The sequence below is a fragment of the Lactuca serriola genome, chromosome 2, assembly GCF_051521515.1.
Source record: "Lactuca serriola cultivar US96UC23 chromosome 2, Lser_US96UC23_V15, whole genome shotgun sequence".
In the NCBI taxonomy this organism is placed as follows: Eukaryota; Viridiplantae; Streptophyta; class Magnoliopsida; order Asterales; family Asteraceae; genus Lactuca; species Lactuca serriola.
Window position 1 is genome coordinate 133,461,522 of NC_136409.1, and position 18,526 is coordinate 133,480,047.

At 35.5% G+C, this 18,526-nt stretch overlaps 1 protein-coding gene across 2 annotated transcripts; it reads left to right on the forward strand.

Moving 5' to 3' along the window:
• The first annotated feature begins 890 nt into the window (after positions 1 to 890).
• Positions 891 to 4,773, forward strand: LOC145086816 (transcription factor E2FA-like). Of its 2 annotated transcripts, none has more exons than XM_079024652.1 (13): positions 891 to 1,357; positions 1,950 to 2,112; positions 2,223 to 2,261; positions 2,346 to 2,431; positions 2,507 to 2,595; positions 2,689 to 2,743; positions 2,824 to 2,927; positions 3,032 to 3,080; positions 3,172 to 3,237; positions 3,306 to 3,382; positions 3,479 to 3,659; positions 4,088 to 4,154; positions 4,493 to 4,773. In XM_079024652.1, the coding sequence occupies exons 1-13, from the start codon at positions 1,121 to 1,123 to the stop codon at positions 4,603 to 4,605; spliced, it is 1,326 nt and encodes a 441-aa protein (XP_078880778.1). In that variant the 5' UTR covers positions 891 to 1,120; the 3' UTR covers positions 4,606 to 4,773. The 2 variants fall into 2 exon arrangements, with proteins under 2 accessions (XP_078880778.1, XP_078880777.1); XM_079024651.1 differs by having other exon boundaries at positions 892 to 1,357; positions 4,490 to 4,773.
• The last annotated feature ends 13,753 nt before the right edge of the window (positions 4,774 to 18,526 follow it).

The following is an 18,526-nucleotide window of genomic DNA, read 5'->3' on the forward strand; positions in this document are numbered from 1 at the left end:
TCACCAATAAACCGGATACAATTTTCCCCAAACTCTTAACTAGCCGGTATTTCCTAACATTAAGGACCAATTGAGAACAAAAAATACTTGAACGACTAAATATGTAAATTCATCAAACTTTGTTGTGCCACAGTGTCAAAAACCCACTTAAATAAACTAATAGTTATGAAATGTTATATTTGTTGTGTTGTATCGTGTTGTCGTGCTTTAATAGTTCGTTTTCGTGTTAGTGAAAAAAACACGATATCATGTCGTGTCATGTTTGTGTTACACAAAACTTTGTCGTGTCGTGTACAGACAAAAATACGACACAACTTCCCAATTTAACAACCTTATATATAATTTTTCTAAAATTAATTTCTTTATAATATACCTAATCCAATTATTCTGTGCTTAAGGCGAGTACTCGTTATTCCCTAATTAACTGAAATATCATTTAGCGACTTTTGCAACTTCCCCCACACCCCCTAACAATTGTCACCTCTAGTATATCCTCTGGTTATTTTCTCAGATCATGCCACAATTATCTATACACCCAAAACAAGATATTAATATTAAACTTAAAAAAGCCACAAATTAGAGTCAATTTCAATGATTTGCTTCCATGGACCAAAAGTGCATTCAACCCATGGACCATGAAAATCAACTGTTTCAACCATCCAATTATTAGCTATTTGATTTTGATATTGCAATTTCATCTGTGACATAAGTACATTTCACAGAATTTGTCTTCTTCATACGATGATAATTTTTTTACTCTGCAGCTTGATGATCTAAGGATTCTAGACGACATTAAAATTTTCAAAACTTAGACTCAAACCGTAGAATTATGTAAACCAAAGGGACCAAAAGTGTAATTTACTCTTTTTTTATTTTTCTTCCCTCCACATCTGTCCGAACTCCGAACCAAAAATTCCCTCCTTCCCTGGTTTTCTGTTCTCTCTAATCTCTGCCCACTTTCCCCCTTCAAACCCTCGCCTTCTCTCTCTAAAATAAACCCTCCATTTTCATCGATCCTTTTTCTTACTTTCCCTAATCCCCCTCAAAACCTTGTAAACCCTAGACCCAATTCAACAATCGACACTGAAGAACTTCTTTTTTGAAGTTCTAAGTTCACAAAATGTCGGAAGCTCGAGTTTCAAATCTCCATGAGGCGCCATCACCACCTCCTGCATCGGCGGGTGTCGGAGGAAGAGGACCGATCCCTCATCCAATGAGACGGCACCTGTCGTTATATTCGACAAAGCCGCCCTTTATACCCTCCGATGATTACCATCGCTTTTCGACTGGAAATGATGGCAAGAGAATCGCCACCACCGCAGATCAGGACTCCGAAGTCATCATCGTTAGATCTCCGGTAGTTGTTCATGTGTATTTGTCGAAGTTTATGATTCTAATTGTCCCAATTTAGTACCAATTATCGGCTTAATTGTAACCTTACATCATTGAGGATTATAACACAAAGCTCCCGCATCATTTTGCCCCTTGCTTCTGCTTCGCTTATCTGTACATTAGGGAAGTTATAGTAACTATATTATCTCCGATTCAGGTTATTTAAGTTGCCTCTTTGCATTTTGCTTCAACTAGTAAAATAGTTTACAGTTTCTTCTAATCAGTTCCTCCCCTGAACCATACTACATTTTCAGAATTCCATAAGCTCTCTTACTGTTTATCTTCCTTCACCTTTTGAGTTCTGATTTATGGTATTTCTAATCTTCACAGAACTGCAAGGTGACATAATGGACTCTAGAGTCTAGACAAGGATGATTAATTGATTACAGTTTCTTAAATGCTCAATCGCTTTTCTTCTATTCCATATTTCATACAAGCATCCATACAAATCTATCAGCTATGCAATCTTAATTGATGACTTTAGAATTTAGATATAGATCTTACAACAAGCACAATGTACCAATATCACAATTCATTTCATAATTGATGTTTCACAGCAAGTGAAGAGAAAACTTGGAACAAGCCACTACAATGAAGTTGCATCTACAGTCAATAGTCCAGTTTGCACTCCTGTATCTGCAAAAGGTGGAAAAGTCAACAGTCGGTCAAAGGGTACAAAGAGCAACAAACCCATTCCTCAATCCCCTCTTCACATTTCAGGTGAGACATTAACACATAACATGAAGTCAAAACATGTTAATAACATAAAACACAGTTTTTGTTATTTAAAAGAATTGATTTCTTGGATTAATTTTAAACTATTTATACAGGATCCCCTTCTCCAGCTACTCGATATGATAGCTCTCTTGGTAAAGTTTTAATTTCTACATTTTATATCACTTTTAAATGTAAAGAAAACAGTTATCTTGATTGGGAAATCATAAACTTTTTAGGTCTTTTAACAAAGAAATTCATCAATCTCATTACACATGCTGAAGATGGTATTGTTGATTTGAATAATGCTGCTGATACTTTGGAGGTAAGTACCCTTTTTAGTTTTTAAGATTCTTAAGAATTTATATAATTATATACTTAAGAATTTATAATGATACAGGTGCAAAAGAGGCGGATATATGATATAACAAATGTTCTTGAAGGCATTGGGCTAATTGAAAAAAAACTCAAGAACAGAATTCGATGGAAGTAAGTTATCTTTTTTTTTTTTTTGCATGCTTTGACTTTAGTCAACATTTGTATTATTCTTACATGAAAATCTATAAATATATATATCTTTAGAGGCCTTGATTCTTCTAAACCTGAAGAATTGGAGGATGATGTCACTCTATTACAGGTATCAGAATATCAGATAGTGGATATTATTGTAATTTCTTTTTTTTTGTAAATATATAAATTTTGTTTTTTTGGTTGTAGGCAGAGGTTCAAAGTCTTTCAATGGAAGAACAAAGATTGGATGAAAGCATCAGAGAAATGCAAGAAAGAATGAGGGAATTTAGTGAAGATGATAACAACCAAAAGTAATTATTATTATTATTATTATTATTATTATTATTATTATTATTATTTATTTCTTGGATTAATATTTAGATGTAAGATTCTTGCTGACATGGCATTGTCTTAGATGGCTTTTTGTGACTGAAGATGACATAAAAAGTCTACCATGCTTTCAGGTGAAATTGTAGTTTTTATTTTATGCAATGATTTCTTGTTTTATTTTTATAAAAAAAAGTCTAAAAATTTTATTTATTTATAATTCAACAGAATGAAACTCTGATAGCTATAAAGGCTCCACATGGGACTACTCTTGAAGTTCCGGATCCTGATGAGGTAAGGAGATATGGAAATTCAAAATTTTACACTCAGGGGCATTTTAGTCAATTCGTCTTATATATCAGGCTGTTGATTATCCACAAAGGCGATATAGAATAATTCTTAGAAGCACAATGGGTCCAATAGATTTATATCTTGTGAGGTACTTTTTTGTAAACTCTTCAAATTATTTGATATTATGGAGTTAGTTAGTATTAGTAAATGGTAATGCTTATTGTTACACTCGGGGGTATTTTAGTCAATTTGAAGACATGGATGGGGTTGAAGAACAAGTCCCCATGCAAATCGCTTCAAGTTCCGGCTCTAATGATAATCCAACAACCGAGATAGCCGTTGTGGAACCGCACCCCCAAAATGTGAATAGTAGTATGACCGCCTCACCGGGGAGAATCACAAAGATACTTCCGTCCGATGTTGATGTAAGTATGATACTGATACTAGATATTGATACCGATATTGATATTTAATAATACTGATACTGATACTTGATAATACTGATACTGATATTTGATAATACTGATACTAGATATTGATACTGATTCTGATATTTGATAATACTGATACTTATACTTGATAATACCGATATTGATACTTGATAATTGATAATATTGATATTGTTACTTGAAAATATTGATACTGAATATTGATATTGATACTGATACTTGATGATACTGATACTTGATAATTCTGATACTTGATACTGATACTGTAAGTATGATATTGATATTGATATTGATACTTGATAATACTGATACTGAATATTGATATTGGTAATTTGATATTGATATTGATATTGATATTGATATTGGTACCGATGTCAATGTGACAAAATCTGAAATAATTGCAGAACGAGGCAGACTATTGGCTTTTGTCAGACAGAGAAGTTCCCTTGACGGATATGTGGAATACAGATTGTATGGTTTCTCCTAAAACTATTTCTTTTAGTAACAAGAGTAATTTACATTTTTGGTCCTTGGGTATAGCTGATTTTTTCAATTTTGGTCATAAAAACTTTTCTATTGCAAATTTTGGTTCTTGTAAAGTTTTTCGTCCTTTGGGACCAAAATTGTAAAAATCAGGGAACAAAAATAGTTATTTTATTTAGAATACACCAAAAAAACTTTACAAGAACCAAAATTGCAATAGAAATGTTTTTAGGACCATAATTGAAAAAATCAGCTATACATAGGGACCAAAATTGTAATTTACTCAAAAAAGTAATAATATTTGTTTGACTACTTGATCGCAGTAGTGGGTGATATGGAGTGGGATGGGGTTGATTTACTTAGTGAGGAATTTGGATTAGCTGATGACGTCACTACACCTCCTACATCTGTTAATGCTGACATCACTATTCAGAGATGACACATGAAAACTCAAATGGATCCAATTGAATTTGAAGGTGCGGGTCACGGGTCGGGTATGTTGTACAGTAAAACTGTAAAATTGAAAAATAAAATAAAATTATGAGGGTCTTGTTTGGAACGAGTTAAACTTAGTTTTTTATTATTTTATTTAATTTTTTAAAAATGATATCGATGTACTTTTCTTTTGTTCTATGATTAAGGTAGTTAAAATTGTCGGCAAAGGTTGTGTAATTATTAGTATATGAACAAAATGTTTCAAACGTGTCTGAGTTCAACAAAACCTAGGGGCCATTTATTTAATTTATGTCAATTCCCTCACAAAAATCTTTAATATATATCAAAAATTAAAATCAGACCAAAAGTATCAAGTTCAACAAAATAAAGGGACCATTTATATAAATTAAGCCAATTTAGGGACCATTTATTTAAATTAAGCAAATTCCCTTACCAAAATCTTTAATATATATAAAAAAAATCAAAAATTGTCAAGTTCAACAAAATCTAGGGACCGTTTTTGTAAATTAGGCCAATTCCTTAAAATCTTTATTATATATAAAAAATAAAAAATGGACCAAAAGTGTCTACTTCAACAAAATCTAGGGACCAATTTTGTAAATTTAGCCAATTCTTATGTTCATAAGCATATTATGCTGAAAAAAATAAAAAATTGTCAAGTTCAACAAAATCTATAGACAATTTTTGTAAATTAGGCCGATTCCCTAAAATCGTTAATATATATAAAAAAATCAAAAATGAACCAAAAGTGTCTACTTCAACATAATCTAGGAGCCATTTTGGTAAATTTGACCCAAAGTTCAATTCATAAGCAAGTTATGCTTTTCATATATATATATATATATATATATATATATATATATATATATATATATATATATATATATATATATATATATATATATATATATATATATATATATATAATATATTAATTAAAAGTAGTCTAGTAGTTGAATGAATTTGTTTAAAAAAACCTGTAAACTACACCATTGTCTTAGACATGGAGCTTTTTGTTTGTTTTTATGAAAAAACCTCTTCAAACCAATTCTTGTTGCGCGGTGCAATACGCGCGCAACACTTTTTCTCTCACATCAGTTTGTTTTTTGGAAGTCTTTAGACTACAAAACCTCTGCACGTGTGCTGCGTGACGTAGCACTTGACTTGCCTCTTCAAACCTCTTTTTCCAAGTGTTTTTTTTAGAAATTTGGTTATTTTTTTTAAACTTTGATTTTTAAAAACTTTTATTACGGATTTGATACAATTTTTTTATAATTTCCATAAAAAATTTTAACTTTATTTTTTTTAAAAAAACTTCGGTTTTTTTAATTTTTTTGACGTTTCTGTTAATAATATTTTTAGTTTCAGTTGCATCTTTTTTAACGTGTGTAATTTTTTACGAACTTTGTAGACAATGTTTGCAATACTTTCTTAATTTTTTTTATTTTCTTTTTTTTATGTTTTTTAAAAATTAGTTTTTTTTTTCTAGAATAAAGCCGTTAGCTTCTTTTATATTTTTATATTTTTTTTTTCAAAAAAGTTTTATATTTTTGTTTTTTTACATGTTTTTTTAGTATTCTTTCAATGTTTTAAGTTGAAAATTATTAAAATTTCGGTGTTGATAACTATTTTCAGTTTATAAAATTAGTTTATTTAAATTTCAGTTTACTACAGCAGTCTGCAGATGTTAAAAAACAAACATGCTTCTTATTATAGGCTGCAGCTGTTTGTTCCACCTCTTCTGCTACAGAAGATTGCAGAGGTGATCCGCAGACTTTATGAATTTTCGCTTCGGAAAAACAAACAACACCTTAGCTTACAACCACTTAGGTAAGAGACAATATGTCAAATATAACATGCACATTAAATGATCAGTCACAAACCGGACTTGAAAACCGGTTAAAAATGAGATTAGACCAAAAAAAGACAACCAGACTGTTCAAGGCCGATTCGAGACCAATGTCAAAATATACCGATTGGGCAAACTTTATAAACATATCATTTGTTTTAATTATACAAATTTTAATCACATGTTATCTAACTTTTTTTTTATTTTATTATACTTTAAATATATCGTTTTTAATAAATCACTATTATTGATTATTAGCTTTTTTTTAAACATATGTAAGTTATTTTAACTTTCTCTACCATGTAGTATATGTCTATATGAGTTATAACCTAATTACTAATTACAAAACTACAAAAGGAACGAAAGTATGATATACAAAAATGATTTTTATTAATTAGAGTAGATTTTGTTCTATTTGCTTCTATAAAGTATAGTATATACTAGTATACAGTACTTGCGTTGTGGCTGCCTCGAGGTGCAAAAAAGGCTTGCATATTTAAGTTGGGCCTGAACAAGGCCCATAATCTGGTGAGAAAAAGCCCAATTAATTATAAACAGGGGTGGACTTGGCCCAACATTTTAGCACGTGAGTACTTGTGGCTTTAGGTTTTGTACCTTAAATAGATGGGAGCAATAAAGTGATAAAGCTTAAATCATACTCAACTTTGCAATGTATCATACCGTTAATTTGTTTCGTAATTGGATTTGACTTGCAAGTTGGATGTAATATCCCTAATGGATTCGGCCAATTGCCTAAGATCACATTACTCAAAGTCCTTATCTTGATTTAAACGAATCAAACACTTTATACATCACAATCCACAAGTCATAAGTCATAACTATAACGTCTTAACTATAACTATACAACTTTACACTAAAGTTTGTGCAATGCTCTATACGATTAAAATAATTAACGTTTTTTGTTTGAATGTATTTTTTTTGTAATATTGATATATTTTAACTTCAACGAAATAAATAAATATCAAATATATTGTTAATTCATATTATTTTACTTTCATTTTATATATTTCAATTATGTTTAAAAAACTACTTAATTATCATATTGTTATTAAAATATAAAATAATTTAGACAACACATTAACCATAATGAAATTTCACAATATATAAAAAAAATAAATAAAAAATTGTTATGAAAAATAAAAATGTTATACAGTAATACATAAAATTTGATATTGACATGTTAAGTGTTTATAATAAAATCATAAAAATGCTAAGTTTAAAAATGATTTTATTATAAAAAATATTGACCAAAAATAAAATATGTAGTTTATCATTTTATTGATCTTTATAAATAAGTAACAAAGGTTTCGTATTCCAATATGAAATCTCTTAAATCAATTAAAATTGAGAGGAATCTGAATTTGATGGAATATTTCAATGTTGTAAAACTAAAACTATTTAAATTTTAGTATTGAAAAACTCTATCAAGTTTAAGAAATCAATTTATTTTAACAGCATGTAGATGTTAAAAAACAAACAGTATTCTTCTTGCTAATAGCAAATGTTTGATCTAGCTCTTCTATTATAGATGTATGCGGATGTGGTCTGCAGAGTGCAAACTTTTTGCCTCTTAAAAAAACAAACACCACTTTAACCTCCTACATATGAGATTTTATAGATTTTTGTAGTTATGTGAGGAATTTAACCTCCGCCGTAGATCTTTAATGGTGAGAGGGAAAGGTCATATAGCTTATAATAATGGGGATGATGAGGGTTTCATTTGAGGTCATAAGAGGTCTTCAAAAGATCTACAACATTTAGACCAGTTTCGATCATCACTTCTCTGGTATCTTTAATGGTGAGAGGGAAAGGTCATATAGCTTATAATAATAATAGGGATGATGAGGGTTTCGTTTGAGGTCATAAGAGGTCTTTGAAAGATCTACAACATTTAGACCGGTTTCGATCATCACTTCTCCGATCATGGGTGCTTAAGTGGTAGCCATTATTTTGGCGGCAACAATGTGTATATGTGTGTGTGAGAGAGTCTCATAAATGGATGGAGTGTGAGAAATACAATTTAAATAATAATATTATAAATTCAATATAAATAAAAAAAAGAAGTTAGAAAAAAGAAAGAAAAAGCATACAATGTATTTCTCGAATGCCGGTGGATAGATCAACCTTGCTCCACGAGGTTAAGAGGATGCTCCCTTCTATTTCTTTTTGGGTGGCTTTCTTATATGGGTAAGCAACGAGAATTTATAAAGGAGACAAACATATATGGTCCGCCACTGGGGTGCAGCAAGACGAACCTTTGGGAACTCTTCATTTTGCCCTTGTTTTGCACTCGTTAGTGCATAAGATTGGAGAAAATTTCAAGCTCCTTCTCCAAGCTTGGTATCTAGATGATGGGTGTTATGTCATAAATTGTGGTTTATACTTTTCTTTTCTTAAGGTATTAGAGTTCTTGGTCTAGGATAGAAAACACCATGTTTTGGTGTTGATTGGACCGAAATCGCATGTGATTTCGGTTAGGCCTTATATTGTTTTGTTTGAGTTTTGGGCTTGGGATTGGTTATTAAGTCTAGGTATAAATAGTGTTATTTATGCCTTGTATAGAGGGTTGGACGTTCTAAGGGGCTGCCATATTGCTTGGGACGCGAGTTACAGTGAAACTGAGAGAAAACAATGTGTAATCGGAATCTTATGTACCGTAAGATTGATCAATACATCGTGTGCATTGAAGATTAATGATCTTATTCTTATTCATCTTATATCTTGCATCATTCACTTGATTGAGATTCCGCACCATCAAAGTGAGTCTGATTGATTTCTAGGAGAATTCGGGACCTACAAGTTGTATTAGAGCTTGGATCGGTATCAATCGGGGTATTGCAAACGGTTTTTATTGGAGTTTCTTGGTGTTTTTGACTTATATTTTTATGATTTTTTGACCATTGTTCTTCGTGTTCTTCATATTTTTGAAGTTTTGATCGAGTTTGATTTTAAATATTAAAATTTTCATGCTTTTGGCAAGTTTTGGGGAAATTTTGGCCAAATTTTGCGAAATCTCAGCGAGATCCTTGGTCTCGGTCAACCTTAGAGCCTCTCGGAATTCAGCAACAGAAGTTCTCGGTCAGCAACGAGGATTTTCGGTCCAGCAGTACTCGGTCTCGCATGTTCTCGGTCCACTGACCTCGGCTCGCAGGTTTTCGGTCTTGCGTGTTCGGTTAGAGCGATTCTCGATGCGAGAGTTCTCAGCCTCGTGTTCTCGGTTTGGATCTTTAGCTTCTTGGTTTTCTCTTCTCGGTTCAGATTTTCAGGGCTCGCATCCTCGGCTACAAAGTTCAGATTTTAAGTATTTTGACTTATATTTGGTCAAATTGCCATATTTTCGATCAAATAACTTCGTTTTCGATATTAAAGCTTCGTTTTTGGTCAAAAGGGCCCGTATTTAGCCAAATACTCTCATTTTAAGTCAAAGTTCTCTCTTTTTTGGTATTAAAATTTCATTTTCGGTTTAGAAACTTTTGTTTTCGGTCAAGGTTATTTTTTTTTTGGACAAAGAATTTTGACTTTCACCTTTGACATTCAAAGTTGAATTTTGACTTTCAGATTTGACCTTTAACTTTCAAGTTTTCACATTTAATTTTCAAGTTTGACTTCTAAAATTTGACTTTTCAAGTTTGACTTTCAAGCTTGACTTTCGAGTTTTTAAATCAAAGGGCACTTAAAATAATTACTATTTTTGGTTAATTATTATTTTTGTTGAAAAATGAGTTCATCAATCACAAAATAGGTTAATGAAACTTCCTCTCTCAAGCATGTAGTGATACAATTAAACTTTATCGTGATCAATATGATTTATTAATTAGGGAAATTGAGGACCTTAAATTCGAATGATATACTCTTAGAAAGGACCAAAAACCCTTAAAATAACAACTAGAGGCCCAAACAAAAGATTTAAAAAGAATAAAGGAAGAATATAGTATTAAATGTGAAAAATACAACTATGCTCAAGTAGAGATTGCCAATCTAACTGCAGAGCTTGACACATTGAAAAATAAGTTTGAAAATGCAGACTTTAATTTTAAAAAGTTTAGTGTGTCAAGTAAGAAAGTAGAGTCCATGATTGAAAAATAGTTAAAATTTAAAGATAATCAGAATAGGGTTCTAGGGTATCACAGTGTTCCACCTCCCTTCAATGACAACTATACCCCACCCCTTGAAACCAAGGAGGTAGAGACACCTGTTCAGTTTGGCCCGCCCCCTGTACCAGCTTCAGTTAAGACTGAACAATCCGACCCAACTGAGAATATTGAGATGAACTATACTAATGCCTCTACTTCATGTACAAATAAAGAAGCAGTGAAAGATGGGAGTGAGCAGAGCAAAACCAATTTTGAGTCTGCTGAAAGTGTTTCAAAAGCATGTGATGATGACACTCCCGCTATTGAAAAATCCCAACCACAAAAATCATTCAAGCAGTCTAAAAAATGCTCTTGTATTTGTTCTTGTGAAAGTTCTTCGAAACGAACTTCAGTTGGACAAGGACCAAGTCACAATCTGATTTATATGAAAAGACAGACGTGCTTTAACTGTGGGACTCCCGGTCACATTGCCAAAAATTCCCCACATCGTTGGTATGTTCTTTACTACAGATAAGGGTGACAGATCGTGGCAAGAGGGAGATCCTCCACAGAAACCCTTCGAGGTCACAATCGCGCAATGGTGACTGGAATATGAAAAAGGCCAAGAATCAAAATCCCAAGGACAAGAAGGGAATGTCTGACAAGAAGCCAAATTCAAGAGATCGCTCAGTTAAATCAAGATCAGTTAGTTCAAAGTCATCTCGGCGATCAGCTTCAAGTTCTAAAGCTAGCGATAAGGCATCCATCTGATCAAACAAGAAATGGGTTAAACCCGACTACAAATGGGTACCAAAGGTTCATACTCCTAAATCATCTAATGATTCTAACATTTCTTCATCTTCTATGTCTGATAAACAGGACATGTCATGGGAGAGAGTACCTTGTGTAGATGATAATGGTCAACCGAACTTCAAAATGGATTGGGTACCAAAGACCAACTAATCCCATACTATGTGTCGGAGTAGCTATGGAGGAATATCATCATACTTCGGTTTGTTGATAGTGGCTGTTCCAGGCACATGATAGGAGACATCTCTTAACTACATTACATTCAGAACTTTAATTGAGAGAATGTATCCTTTGCTGGAAGGAAGAAAGAAAGGATCACAAATGGGGATCGTGTTTATAAGCGTGTTGAATATCTTAACTTCGTTCTGGAGTTGAAACACAGTTGAGGCTGAACATGTTGCTGCATCTGCGTGCTGTTCTCAGATCATCTGGATGCAACTTCAATTGTTGAATTACGGTTTGAGTTTTCTTCTCGATACTTTTCAGTTTTTCATAAAATGATTCGTTTTGAAGACAAATTATTTTAAATTTGCGCATTTATTTTATTTTCTTTCTTCCTTATGCCCAAATTAAGGGGAGAAATCAATATATATATATATATATATATATATATAATTATAATTATAAAAATAAAAAATACAAAAATATGTTTTCTTTCGCAAACATTTTTGGGAAGTGATATGAAGTTTAGTGCTAAAGGGCAATATGAGATGCGTGTAATGTACTGAAGCTAAATTGTTTAGACTCTGTATTTAATGTGCTGATAGGCACGAAGGATGCAGAATTAAAAGACGAGACACAACTGACAATGAAAGGACTAGACAATGTCAACTCATTTGGACTTAGATAGTTTCATTTGGACTGACTATACAACGCTTGGATAGATTGAGCAGTGCGATAAACAAGGGAGCCTATAAGACACATTAAAGTTACTTATTATCTAGAACCGTGGCTCAACACTTCTTCGATGTACATATTTATTTCCTTAATTCCGGTACTGATAGGGTGAATGGGGGGGTTTGATAAAGTAGGTCTGTAGGAAATTATTTTCTTGCTTTCTATCTGTCAGTCATATGTTACCTCCTCTGCATGATAAGAAGATCCGACCTGGAATGCAACATATGCAACTCTATCTCTATGTATCTTCTTATCTATGCATTTCTTTCTATCTATTAGTCATATGTTGTCCCCTCTGTGTGATCGGAAGATCCGGCCTGGGACACAGCATATGCACCCTACTATCTCTCTAACCCTCCATATATGTTAGTCATATGTTGTTCCCTCTGTGTGATTGGAAGACAACCGACCTAGGGTACAACATAGGCATTTCTATATCTATCTTCTTCTTAATGATTGCCTACTCACCTAAAGTAAAGAGTTTTTTGGAAGTTCTTGATTGTCGGGGTATATCGGGAAGTGGGGAACACGTTCTAGTGCATCTAAAATTGAACCATTTAAAAGGTTGTTTGTAGATCTCGTTGCTTAATTTAGGTTGACAACAATATCTTTGGTTGTCGTCAGCCAAATGGCCTATTTAGGAATATGATTACAATGACTTGTTACTTATAATCTGTCCAACTTGTCAATATCCTTTGTGTTTAAGTGGATCACAATATTGGTGATTGACCATAGCTAAACATATAGGTGTGTACTGATAAACGATATTGAATTGCTTGACAACTTTGATCCCAAAAGTCTTAAATTTAGTTATTATTTTTGTTTTTGTTAAATTTGTTCATATTTTTCTTCTATGCACAAATTTAAAGGGGAGAATTAAAAAAATCAAACAAAAATCATAAAACTTAAAAATCCAAAATATGTTTATTTCTGTTTTTATTTCCTTTTCAGAAAAATAAAAAATCCAAAAATATTTTATTATTATTATTATTATTATTATTATTATTATTATTTATTTCTTAGTTATCTTTAATGTGTGCTAAGTTTATTTTTACTTTTATTTTTTATCTGAAAATTTTGTTTGTCTTAAAAAACGAATTCAAAAAGAAGAAGAGACTCATGGAGACTGTATCAGAATTTTCTGAGCAAGGAGAAGAAACTTGGAAAGGATTTGATGGTTATTACTCTTCACTCTATTTTCACAAGGAATTGAAGGATTGAAACTATACAAATTATGTCATGGCATCAGGGCGATGTACCTCGCAAGGCATGATTATCGCTGAACGTCTCGCTAAGGGCCAAGTTAACTTGTTTAACTTGAAAAACTGCATTGAGGTCTATGATCTAGTATTTGCAGGGGCTAAAATCAAATTAGCCATGAGTAGTTCTCCGATACTCAACAAATCGCAGTGTGTTCCTCCGTGTTCACACAGATACTGCGAGTAGTCTTCATCTGAGCCAAGGCTGGATCCTTGAACAACTGTGGTGAGAAGGGTCTTTATGACTCTGTGATCCATATGTACTTTTTAGTCATTTTTACTTTTCAAGGCGCAACGATGATCATTAAAGAATTCACATTCGAAGAACAAGAAGTGAAGATTATTTTTCAACATTCAATTTTTTCAACCCCAGGAGCAAGGTGAAGCTGCTTTTGAAGATTATGTGACGAGTTGCATTGAAGTCTCCTCAATCAATTTGCTGCTATCTATGAACTTGCTGAAATGGTCCAAAAGAATTGGTCTCTTTGTTATTTTCTCTGAAGATTCTCAAAGCTGCAAGTGCTGATTTTCTAGAATCCTCACAAGAAGCCTCTACACCCAATGTGAGTTCAAAGTCAAATTTTGAAGAAAATCCTAACTACTAAAGATGAAGTTATTCATGAAAATTCATATGTTCGTCTTGAAACTGTGAAGAAATCGAAGACAAAAGTTGAAGCCAAGAACAAAGTGAAGATTAACAAGAAAAGAATGCTACAGTCTAAGGGGAGTTTGTTAGATCATAAGAAAAGGAAGCTATAAACCAAGGGGGAGATTGTTAGGTCATAAATTATGGTTTATACATTGTATTTCTTAAGGTATTAGAGTTCTTGGTCTAGGATAGAAAACACCATGTTTTGGTGTTGATTGGACCGAAACCGCATGTGATTTCGGTTAGGCCTTATATTGTTTTGTTTGAGTTTTGGGTTTGGGCTTGGTTATTTGGTCTAGGTATAAATAGTGTTATTTATGCCTTGTATAGAGGGTTGGACGTTCTAAGGGGCTGCCATATTGCTTGGGACGTGAGTTAGAGTGAAACTGAGAGAAAACAGTGTGTAATCGGAATCTTATGTACCGGACGATTGATCAATACATCGTGTGCATTAAAGATTAATTATCTTGTTTTTATTCATCTTATATCTTGCATCATTCACTTGATTGAGATTCTGCACCATCAAAGTGAGTCTGATTGATTTGTAGGAGAATTTGGGACCTACAATGGGACTATTATTGGGGATGCACAAGAGGTGGCTATAGTGACAATATTTGTGTAACGCCCGTAGATCCGGGCTAGTCAGTTTAGAGATAATAGGGGTCGAAAACGACTTTTCGACAAAAGATTATTTAGAATAAATAATCTTAACCAAGTTTTAGAATATTTCTCAAGGGTTACGTACATATAAAGAGTGCCGAAATCCGAGTTATAACGAAGAAGTTATGACCCGTCAAAGTTTAGTGACGGAACCGACACGACACCGCGAAGACGTAAATAGTGAATTTATGATAGAGCTTTGATGGGATTAAAACAACTTTTAATCTATGAAGATCGTTTAGATCTTGAACAAGTATATGAATATAAAACAACAAGAACGCAATAATAAGAACAAAACAGCTTGAATCAAACGTGTCGAATGATTAAATAAAATCCTTAGAAGAGTTCGATTAAGAACATCAACTGTAAAGGATTAGAAGATTACCAGAACGATTAAAGAAAAATATTGTACTCTGGATGAATTGCTATATCGATAATCTCAGCAATCTTAACCTAATATGCATGTAAGCAATAACTTATATACAATACATAAAAGGCTCTCGGTTGGACAGGCCCAAACCGGAGTATACAAGGCTAAACTATCGAGCCCAAAAGACGCAACATCAAAATAAAACTTCAGCCCTACAATCTCCCAATTTGCGTCAATTTGGAGCGAGACCTTCACTTCTTACTTTGGCCGGCAGCTGAAGCTGGTATCTTCTTCTTCACGGTGCTAAACAGACACTTGGTTATGGAGAGGATGGTCTGTCTAAACCGGATGTACCAATTGATCATATCATTGAAGTACTTGATGTCATCAGCCGAATTGTCTTTACACCGCTTGATAATTGATAAGACGTGCTCCAAGCAAGTTGTGGTGTAAAGATGTTTGTCAGCTAAAGCGAAGAGACATTTCTGTCCTTCGGCTCTAGTGAACATCACTGAGTTTCGCCTCGGATCAATCTTACCCATTTGCATTTGATTTAGATCACTAGCCGATCCCACAGGTGTGACTTTCGGTTTCTTCTTAAAAACTGTGGCGACCTCCTGATCCATTAGGGCAACCTCCATGATATAGCAGACCAACATCCTTTTGACATGGTCTATGATGGGACCATATTCAGATTCATCTGTCAGCAGGATATTGTACAAGACTATCCAATCATGAGGATTCAGATTGGGCAGATCCGCCAGGGAAATGATGTGGGCAGTTCTTGCAGATCCTCGGATGAGCTTGAACTTAACGTTTGTGAATCTCCCCACGGCATAAGGCTTCAGCACCCGAACACTAACAATCTTCTGGGCGCTCCATGTAAGGTATTGAGGGCGAGCGGCCTCCAGATAGAAGTCAATGAGCTCCCTGTCAAGCTCATCGTTCGGATGCGGGACTTCAAAAATGTTAGAGAAGGCGTGGAAGATGAACGCCTTTCGAGTCAGCGACATATCAAACTGCGAATCGATAGAGTTGTTGCAGTCGAATGATATCACCGGCTCGAGCCATAGTATGCTTGGAGTCTCTATGGCCTCTTTTATCATACGATCCCTGGTCCAGGCAGGGAAGAGCAACTTTCGGCTCTCAAGGAGATCGTGGGCTTCTTTTTGCTTTCGTTCGGCTTCTTCAGCCTCACGCGCCACACGACTGCCATCGTCTTTAGCATTGTGACTGTTCTTTCTTTTTAACATGTCCGCAATGGTCTCCTTGTCTTCATCTTCATCTTCATCTCCTTCCTCTGCTATGTTTTTGCCCTTGTTCTTCACACCCGAACCCGAGGCATGACCAGTTGGGGGTGGTTCGGTTGTGTGAGTCGCTTTGGAGGAAGGAGGTGGTTTTGATCCTTTCTTCTCATCTCCCCCTTGTTTCGGAATGGACACGAAACTCGGTAGGCCTTCAATTTTACTTAAAAGGTCCATGGCCGGAGAGAGTTTTTCAGCGAGGGTACGCCTCACTGAGTGGTTAAGGATGGGGTCGTGTGCTTCCAGGATGTTTGAGAGAGCTGCGTGGACATCCGAAACACACGTCTTTATGACCTCCCTCTCGGATTGAAGAGCTTCCAATTGTTGCTGGGAGTTGGAAAGCTGCGTGCTCTTGACCTTAAGGGCGGTAGTCTTACTCTCCAAGACGTCCATCAGAGAATTTTCTGCCGCAAGATCCTCTTGTAGCTTTGCCAAGCGGGCATCGGTGGAGGCACGAAGTGCCGAGTTGTCGTCGCTAAGATGTTGTCTGAGAGTAGCGAACGAAGACAGCTCCGTCGAGACAAACTGGGCCAATTGTTGAACAACTGGTTCCAGAGTTGTCTTAGTGGCTTCGGCGTTCTCCTGCAAAGACTGCAGCAGGACAGAAGCGTCATTGAATAGTTTATCGACTTTTGCGGTCGCTGCCTCACAGGCTCGGGTGGAGGCGTCTATAGCAGCAGTTGCTGAGGCCACATAATCATGTTGAGCCCTGGAGAAGGCGTCAACGATCTTCTGAAGGGCAGCTTCAGACAAAGATGACTGCTGGTTGGAAGAGGAGGCGAGAAGTTGATCAACCTTCTCGTTAAGCTCGCGAAGATGCTTCCGTGTCACTGGAGCATCATCCTCCTCATCACTCTGAACTTGAAACGGACTATAGTAGACCGAATCGAAGTTCATGTGATCACCACCAAGGTATTGATCACCGCCATCAGAGGCGTCTTCTGGAGATTGAGGTGGTGGAGAAGCTGGGGGTGTTATGGGTTTGGTTGGTTCTGGTTGAGTGGGTGGGGGGTTAGTTTCGGGTGGTGGTTGTGTATGGGTAGTTTGGGTGGTATGTGTTTCGGTTTGAGGAGGTTCGGTTACTGGAGGGGTTTCGGTAACTGGTGGTGTTTCGGTTGATGTGGTGAATATGGGTGGAGGTATAGGGATAGAGGTTGGGGGAATTGTGGGGTTTATGGTGGGAATGGAAATAGGAATTGTGGGTGGAGGTGAAGGAACTGGGGATTGATGAAGTTCCATCTCTAGGGTTGGGGACCGAGGGGGTGTGTTGCCTCGTTGAGGAGATTCGTCTCCTTGTGACCCCTCAGAGTCCGAACTCCCACCTTCGGATTCGCTTGAAGAGGAGGGAATGACGAGCTTTCGCTTCTGTTGGGTCTTCCTCCTTTTCGGCTGTGGGGATGAAGCAGTCTTCGGTTGTTTGCGCTTCTTGGGAGAAGGTCCCTTTGGAGCTTTGGACACTTGCTTCCCCTTCTCTGCCTTTTTGCCCCTGGCCACCGGTTTGTCGGCATCATGAATCGATCGCAGCATGTCCGGTGTCAGTTCCCTCGGACCAGTTGGCCTAAACTCCTTGATCGTTCTGATCAGTCTGCTGTCGGAAGGCACATCGCCATACATCGACTCCGGGATAGAGCCAATGAAAGAAAATTTTGATGCATCGGATACGATGATCTTCTTGGTATGAAACGTACCAATAGAAGACATCGATGCACCATCGGCTGTTGGAACATTGAACTTGTCCATGGCCCATCTTGTGATCAAGATCCAGAACCGGGCCAACGACACATCAGAGTGTCGGGAAGAGGAAGAGAGGCTCTGAATCAGCTGTTGCCAAAGGACAAACCCATAGTCTAGGTTTATCCCATTGTACACCCCATACATTATCGAAAGGAAAAGACGACTTGCACCGTCAGATCCTGAGCTCCTCTCTGACAGTCCCTTGAAGAGAACTGTAAATAACCCATTCCACTGGGGCGGTAGGCAGGACTTCTTAAACTTGGCGACGGAGGTGAGAA

What these genes read in the sequence shown, in the direction of transcription:
- LOC145086816 (XM_079024651.1), top strand. Translation starts at nt 1,121, where the DNA reads ATGTCGGAAGCTCGAGTTTCAAATCTCCATGAGGCGCCATCACCACCT. An exon ending in ATGATGTCACTCTATTACAG is followed by an intron (nt 2,744 to 2,823) that starts GTATCAGAATAT and finishes TTTTGGTTGTAG; the next exon opens with GCAGAGGTTCAAAGTCTTTC. An exon ending in TACTTCCGTCCGATGTTGAT is followed by an intron (nt 3,660 to 4,087) that starts GTAAGTATGATA and finishes AAATAATTGCAG; the next exon opens with AACGAGGCAGACTATTGGCT.